This window comes from Medicago truncatula, chromosome 4 (genome assembly GCF_003473485.1).
Source record: "Medicago truncatula cultivar Jemalong A17 chromosome 4, MtrunA17r5.0-ANR, whole genome shotgun sequence".
NCBI lineage: Eukaryota > Viridiplantae > Streptophyta > Magnoliopsida > Fabales > Fabaceae > Medicago > Medicago truncatula.
This window is the reverse complement of record NC_053045.1, coordinates 26389878-26398483: the sequence shown is the minus strand read 5'-3', so window position 1 is coordinate 26398483 and position 8606 is coordinate 26389878. Positions and strand designations below refer to the sequence as shown.

Below are 8606 nucleotides of genomic sequence, written 5' to 3'. Positions count from 1 at the left end.
GCAAATACCCCCCAAACTTAAAAATTTATATTATTTTTTTCTTAAAAACAAACAATTAATATTTAAATATTAAAGCTAACTATTAATTTTGGAGTTTGGAAAAACTACATACATATATACTTCAGGGGGTAATTGAAATTTTGTTAATTTCAGGAGGTAATTGATGAAACTTACAATTTCAGGGGGAAAATTGATTATTTACTCATTAAAGATACTTTACAAAACCCTCAAAAAAAAAAACAAGAAAGTTAAAAACAAATCCAAATACCGCAACACCTTAAACAACGAAACTTGATAATTTTGCGTTCTGGTTGAAAGTGAGAGTGTATTGCCCTCTGAGATCGAAACCAATGGAGAAAGGGAATCGCAGTGAAGACTTAGTTGAAACCCTAGTGGCGAAAGAGTCCAATTACGACGTTGGTGTTACACCATCACCGACCAATCCTGCTTCACTAGATTCTATTGAAAATTCTTCTTCTGCTGATGACGGTATGTTTTTAATGTTCTTTATTGTAATAATTTTAATGTAGCAAACCCACCCGGCGTTTTCGTGCTGGTGTAGGCTTCGACCCGGAGTGGTGTTCCTCTTTAGGTTTTAGATTTGTATCCAGACCCGAGGCACTCCTCACCTTACAAGCCGGTTTTGTAAGGATGTGTTAGGCCCCAAATTTCATCATATCCCATTTAGAATTGATTCTTAATCAGTTGAGACTTTGCTGACTCAGCAAAAGTTAGTTACTATATTAAGGTCTTGTTTGGTTCTTGGCTACTGTTTTAGTGAGCAGGCAGAAGGTACATATATGGATGGCTTGTCATAAAGGAAGAGCAATCAAAGCAGAGATGAGGGTTTATTAGAGACAAGTTTGATATTCATGAAGGGATAGTTCTAGGATAATAGGTTATTGAATTTGAGAGGTCACTCGTACATTATGTTATAGCCTCATTTTGATATTAGATTTGTTTTCTTGTTGTTCATGAATGGGCATGTTGGCCTAACCGTTACAGATTGGGAAGCAATAGCAGATCGTGAACCAGACAAGTTAGTGCCCATGGTGTCTTCAGACATTTTAACTGGAGTGTCAAAAATTAAATTGGAGGACTCCAAAAGTCCAACCCCAAAGCGGCGTGGAAGGGGAACATTCTCTTATGATAAAGATAAACTTTATAGTGATCGGTTACTTGATGGTTCGATTATTGATGATGTTGAGGACGATGAAACTAATCGTGGTTCAGAAGATAAGAAAGATACAACTAACTGTAAGTACACCTTGTTATGTTTCATCTTTTCAGTAAAATCTAGATTTGTTTATTTTTTACATCCATAGTTTTTTTTGTATTGCATCACATTAGTTATTTTAAATGGAGGATAGTTAGATACTTATGATTTCTTAAATACCCCTGATCATAATTTTCATGTTCCGGTATAATTAGGTTGTCAGCATAATATATTTTGTTGAAAACACTTAGATTTTAATATACTTTTTTTCAACTCAGTACAATATGGGACCAATCATGTTCTTCTGCTGTCTCACTTTTCACCAAGCACTAGAACAACCGACTTGGAGAAGGTTTTTGAGGACATAAAAAATTGTGATTTTGTGATTCGCTGGGTCAATGATACAGTTGCACTTGCAGTATTCCGAACTCCTGCAGAAGGTAATTACAAAATTACTTGGTTTATTATTTCTGTAATATAATGTTTATTATATTCAACTATGCTTATTTGTTTATGTATTATGATGGTGAATTATGGTTGCGTGCCTCTAAAGTTTATACTTTTTGACATGATAAACATGATACTTTATTTAAAATATGATAAACATGATATTATGATTGTGTAGTATGTCTCAATGAAAAAACTAGTACTTGTCTACTTGAACCCGTTTATATGGATCTTCCACTTCAGTTCTCTCTTGAACAACATCATTCTCTATGCCTAAAGCATGTAGTGTAAACCATTTTGAAGCTGGTATATAGTATATACCCCATATTGACATCAGTCTGAATGTGACATTTGAGTAAACACTGGTACTAATTATTTTATCATCATTAAGAACCATCTCTTGCCTTTGCAATATATGTAGAGTGTGTCATCGGTAGCTGGTTTGGTGTTACTTAAGTATGCAAATGCTTATCTTTGTTTACCATTCTATGTATACTAGGAGGATGTGCTCTTTAGCAGTTAAATTCTCATCATTAATCATACTGTTACCCGTGACAACCACTTTATCTAGACAAACATACAGAGTGACATACTGTTACCCCTTTTCGGGAAGTTGGTTGGATTAAACTTTAATTTATTTTAATGCTTTTCCAGTATTGTTCACATGATATATGATGTATAACAACATTCTGTATGCTTATATTGCATCTTGTTGGACTTCTTTATATGCATTATTTTTTAGTTTCATTACTTGACTATTCGATACAATCAATTTTATAATGACCCGATATCATTAACTTTATAATGAACTGGTAACAGTAATTTGACAATGGCTAATCAATACCATTACTTTTATAACGCAGCACTCCAGGCTCAAAGCAATGTTCGATGTTCATTTAATATGAGTATAGGGATACTTGATGAAGATGATGCTATTCTCAGTTCACTTAAAGCAAATGGTAAAATACTGCTTTATCTTTCTGCTATTTCAGGGTGATATAAGGTTTGCTTAAAATAAAGTTTCTTGGCGATGCATTTACTTTAGGAAATCTAAGTATGGCCTTGTTTCAGAAGCTCTTTTTGATGTTTAAAGTGTGCCAAATTTGTTGTGATAGCATTTTCGCAATTGTGTTGCACAGCAACTGTGTCTCTTACTTCTCCCAGTTCTCTTCTTTCTTTATCTACCAGACGCGGCATGTTTCTTCTTGTGACATTCAAGTTCTGATTGCAACACAAACGCAGCCCTGCTAGTTTCAGAGTTTGACACCGCCTCTGCAGAGTGTCGACGATGTATTGGCAGTGTGTCCACAACTTTTCTACAGCGTGTTGCAGGCGTATCGAACATATTTTATTTTTTGATAATAAATGTCACTCATACTTGGTCGATACGTGTTGATGGCATATTGTGTCGTATCAGTGTATCAATATACCTATTGAGGACGATACGACATCAAAATTTGCATATTGGTGCATCATAATTATAGTTTACTTAGATAATATTGTGTGGTCTCGTATCGACGGAGGTATTTTGGAGCACTATACAGCCTGGTTCTTTGGTTCAATCTCATTTGACTGCTATTTTGTGTTAAAGACTTGATAACATGGCAGTTCCTGTATTTCATGACTTTTTAGACACCCTTGCTTGTTCCCTCAAACTTGGTTTTATTGCTAGCTAGCATTTGCAGTTGACTAAAATGCAGTTCCTGAGATCTATGATATTTTGCAATATATTAAACTAAATATGAAGTTGTTAAAATTCATTTTCAATCAATGATAATAGTTTTGAAATTCATCTTTAAGGAGCTGGGTATTTTGCGTACTGAGCAGGTTCTTTGACTGATAGAGTACTACAACTTTATACACTCTCGTTGAATCGAAATAAAATTCCATTGTTTATTGCACTTTTGAATTAATTAACTGTATGATCAGTTAGTGTTGTCTGTCTCACATGGTTTTCCTGTTTCATTGTTTATTCAGACCTGAAACCGCCTCAGCAAAGACCAAAAACCTCGGCCACAGCAGCCCAGAGGATGATTGCTAACAGCATGGGAATAAAGTTACCCTCCCCGAGCCACGTGACAGGGTCCCGAGAACATAAAAGGCACGAAGATACAAGGAGGGAACGCATTGTTAACAGGCAAAAGTTGAAAGATGAAGCATGGGGAGATGATTAATATCTTCATAGTACTGTTTTAATTATTGTAGCTTTTAACTCCATTCATTGTATCCATAACAATCAATAGATGCTTTGTCTGGTAATTCGTAAGGTGTAGTTAACGAAGTAACGAAATAATTTACGGAACATGAAATCACGTTGCACGGGCTATGTCAGGCGAATTTGGTCAACATAGAAAATAATCTGTATAGTATATGGACGATGGTTTAAAACTTGTACATAAATGTGACCTTTGCAGATTCTCAATTTTAGCGTTACTTTGAAATTTGTTAGAAAATGAGTATTTGTTTCCTTAAAAATTATGTTTAAAATTAGTTGTTAGATGACTTATTTACAGTAAAATTCTTGATCTAGTAATTATTCAGAAAATTCTTTCAACTTTTTGGGTAAAGGTTCTTCTATAGACCCCCACCATGAAAGAGTCCAATGAGAAGATAGCTTCCGATGGAAAAAAAGAAAAAAACCTACGGAAACGTATTTTACAATATGTGCTATCGGAATTTCCAATATATTGAGAGACTTTTTTAGTATACCTATAGGTTCTAGTCGAAGGCGATGTTCAATTTAGAAGTCTATCATTGATGCTATGAAGATGATATTGTCTTCTTGGAAGGGTGATCAACTATCCATTACTGGATGAGTAACTCTTAATAAATTTGTTGTGAGCTTTATCATTGTAACATCATTTTTTATGGGGGTGGAAACGGTTATGTTGATAATTTTTTTTCTTTTAAGAAGTCAAAATGGAATTTATTAAAATCACAATGAATCCTAACTAGCACAAGGTATCGTAAAGTAGCAATATACAAAGGAAAACAAAAGTTGTACCCAAACCCCCACCAAAAACCTTTGAAAAACAAACGATTGAAACAACAACAACCACCTTCGCCGCAACAACAATTGATGTCACCTTAACGAATCCACCTTTGCAACAAACAACAACCAGCCCAACAACAAAATCCACCTTCACGGCAGCCACATCATCGATCCACATCGACAAAACACTATATAACAGAGTAGTCGAACCGGATGAGAAGATTCTGATCGAACCCAACCGTTGAAGACCCACCGTCACCTCCTCACACCACCAAAAATGTGGCCTACATCACCACCTCACACCACCATCATCTCCTCCGCATAGATTTGGATCGGAAGGAAAAACCATCACACAAAAACACCAGACAACCTGTATTTTCCTAACAGCTGCAAACTCAGCACCTGCAACAAAGAAAATCACAAAACCCCCAACAAAAGTTGCGATTTTAGCCCCCTAACTAATTAAAATACAAAACAGCCCCTTATGTATTGGATCTTTGCCAGTTTTGGCCCCCAAAGTGGAAAGAGAGGGGGCCAAAAGTGGTCTTGGGAGTCAAAATTGTCAAAGATCCAAAATACATAGAGGGCTGTATTTTTTTTTTTATAAAAATGTGTTACTAATTGTTTTTTTTCTTCCTGAAAGGATGTGTCACATGTTGTTGAATGGTAGTAGGAGACTACGAGTATAATATAGGTAGAAATTATTCAGTTTTGCTGACCAATTCGTTTCCCAAAACCCGCCGTAGTGGTCCTCATTGCGACTATTTGAATTCAAACTCAGCCGTATTCAATCTTCTTTGTAGCATAACAAAATTTAAACTGAAACTTGCTCAAGGACCAACATTGATCCTGTTTTATGTATACGTTTTCAATTGGGTCAAAAAAACACAGAGCTAAAGTTAAAAAGCTGTTTAAACTTATCTCATCCATAGCTTTTTGTTTTCGGATAATATAAACTCGTGTTCATTGCATGCATTAGGAAGTTCATATTCAGAAGTAGTTTGGATGAATTTTACCACATATCTCTTAAAAGTATTTAAAGTATAACAACAATGGCCGGGAGCCGTGACCGGAGTTCGAACATCGAACTCCTCTAGTTATGCGTGAGTTTTCAATCGTTATCGTCATTTAACTTACGTCTATAACTGTAATATGGTTATTTGGCTTGTTTGTATTTGGGCAATCTGAAAGGAGAGAAACAATTGTATCTTCAAAAATGCGGTTATCGTTTCTCACAGTATTGTTAAAAAGTGAAGTTGTATTCCTTTTTATGACTCTCTTTGAATTTCGTATCTATTGCGTTTGGATTTCATGATTGGGGTAAACACTCACTTCTTTGTATGGGTGTATGTAATTTTTTTTTTTTTTTTTTTTGCTTTGGTGGTGGCATCTTTGTTAGGTGCATGTGGTTTGTAATAGACTTTGGGTGATTCATCACTTTTAACACATCTTGTGCGGGTGAATCACCTTGCTCTTGAGCAATATATTCAATTTTGATTTGTAAAAAAAAAAATTTACATCTATAACTATTAGTCCCTTCGGTCCTATTTACAAGAGACAATTTACTTTTTAGATACATTAAATAATTTATGTATTTGATTTAGGTTCTTGACTAGATACATACATTATTCAATGTATTTAAAAAGAGTCAACTTTCTCTTGTAAATAGGACCAGAGGGAGTATTATTTTATCATGTACTTGAGTACTTCCTCCGTTTCAAAATGAGTGTTGCTTTAGCCAATTGCACACATATTAAGGAATGAAATAAAGTAGTCAAATGTCATAACAATTTTACCAAATTATCATAATCAACTATTCGTTTGTTTTTCTTTAAAGAAAAAATAATACTTAGAAAGTAGTGTAACATAGTATTAATTGAAGGGTACAATTGAAAAGAAAAAGTTATTATTGAATGGGAACCGAAAGTAACATTCATTTTAAAATAATTTTTTTTTTGCTAAAACGACATTTATTTTGAAAAGGAGGGAGTATATTATAGGCGTATTGGCATGTGGAAACTTTTGACATAATTAAACTCGTGTGTAAAAGTTAAAAAGCAGTTTAGTTCTCATCCATAGCTTTTTCTCTTTAGACAACAAAATCTCGTGTTCATTGAATTGCATGCATAAGGAATTTCATACTTTTTTTTTTTTGCATAAAAGTAATTTCATTTCACACGTAGAAGTAGTTTGGATGAATTTTACCACATACATTTGAGAAGTACACCCTCTGATCACTATTACACCATCTGATCACTATTATAAGTAATTTCATATCTAGTTGTTTCAGCTTCACCTTTAGTGACCCAATTGCAGGTGTTGGAGGCCTATGCCAATTTTCTAGATCATGTGTTGGTCGTAGATGACCTAGGAGATCACTCCTCCATGGGTGGGATACATCACCAAGTTATATGAGATGGTATCTAAGGATATCACATATGTACATGTTGGCCAAGGGACTGAAGAAGTGTAATTAAACTTCAAATTTAAACCCAAACTGATCTTGTTTCTTCTAATTAGTTTCCACACACGAGAAGCAACTGAAAACACACGAGAAGCAAGAAATGCATGATAAGAAATTCTCAAATTTAAACCCAAACTGATCTTGTTTCTTCTATACGCCTCCAATTAGGTAAAAAAACATAGTGCAAAAGTTAAAAAGCATTTAATTAAACTTCTCACCCATAGTTTTTTTTTTTTGGGTTAAATATATTTTTGATCCCTACAAATATACCAACTTTTCGTTTTAGCCCTTCTAAAAATTTCCTTCAACTTTTAGTCCCTATAAAATTTTCAATCACTACTTTCGGTTCCTATTTTTAAGTTAATTTTTGTAATTTTTAATAAAATTGTGCAGAAGTGTGTAGAATATTGTAAAAAAAATTCCCAAAAATTTAGAATTTTTTAACAAAACACAAATTAAATATGAATTTTTAATCGTGAAAAATATAAAAATTCATATTAAATTTATGTTTTGTTTAAAAAAATTAATTTTTTTTGGAGAAATTCTCATAATATTATGAATTTTTCTGCAAAATTTTATTAAAAAATATATGAATTCTACGTATGAGTTTACTTTAAAGGAGGGACCAAAAGTGAAGATAGAAAAATTTTTAAAGACTAAAAGTTAAAGAATTTTTTTTTAGGAACTAAAACAAAAAGTTGACATATTTATAGGGACCAAAAACTAAACTTTTTTTTTCTTTAGACAATAAAAACTTGTGTTCTTGCATGCATAAATAATGCATACTTTTTTTTCTTTCTTTTCTGTAACAGAAATTTCATAATTTATAATTTCAAGACATGGTCATGGTAAAAATTTGTATTAAAGAGACATGAATGAATAAGTTTCAAGATAAGATTTTCTTAAAAAAGGTTTCAAGATAATCTTATAGTTAACCTATCATATCTCCCTGACTACCAAAGAGGCCAGTAAGGTTTAATCACTATATATGCATATTATTTCTAAACTATTGGAGAATTTTAGATAAATCCCTAAACTATGTCATAATCAAATCCTTGAACTACTTTAATTTTTTCAATGAAATCTTTCTATTAAAGAAGTGTTAGTCATTAGTTAGCCAATAGTAATAAATAAAAATGATGAACACTAATTAAACCAAATTAATCAATCTTAATTAAATTTTAGCCTCCTCTAATTAGCCACCACTGGCACGTTGAAATGTTCCTCTCAATTAAGGTTTGAAAACACTATAATAAAAAAATCAGCAGTAATCAAACGTCCAACTAGACAAATGACCAACAGAAGTTAGGCACGTAGCAAGCACGATGCACACTTGGAAAAATTCATTCTTGCATCTAAAAGTCAATATCGACAATTATGTATAATTTCAAGTCGTTGCTACAAGCTACAAGCTTTGACCACCCACCCAAATTCTATATTAACAAATTATGGAATATTATATTCATTTTGGTTCTTGTTAAAGGATG

General features: G+C 33.2%; 1 protein-coding gene across 1 annotated transcript; it reads left to right on the top strand.

The window, feature by feature from the left end:
* The first annotated feature begins 265 nt into the window (after positions 1-265).
* Positions 266-4104, top strand: LOC25492198 (R3H and coiled-coil domain-containing protein 1). The gene is made up of 5 exons (XM_013600277.3): positions 266-489; positions 1006-1257; positions 1495-1656; positions 2527-2622; positions 3641-4104. Exons 1-5 carry the CDS (start codon positions 351-353, stop codon positions 3835-3837), a joined length of 846 nt encoding a protein of 281 aa, XP_013455731.1. The 5' UTR covers positions 266-350; the 3' UTR covers positions 3838-4104.
* The last annotated feature ends 4502 nt before the right edge of the window (positions 4105-8606 follow it).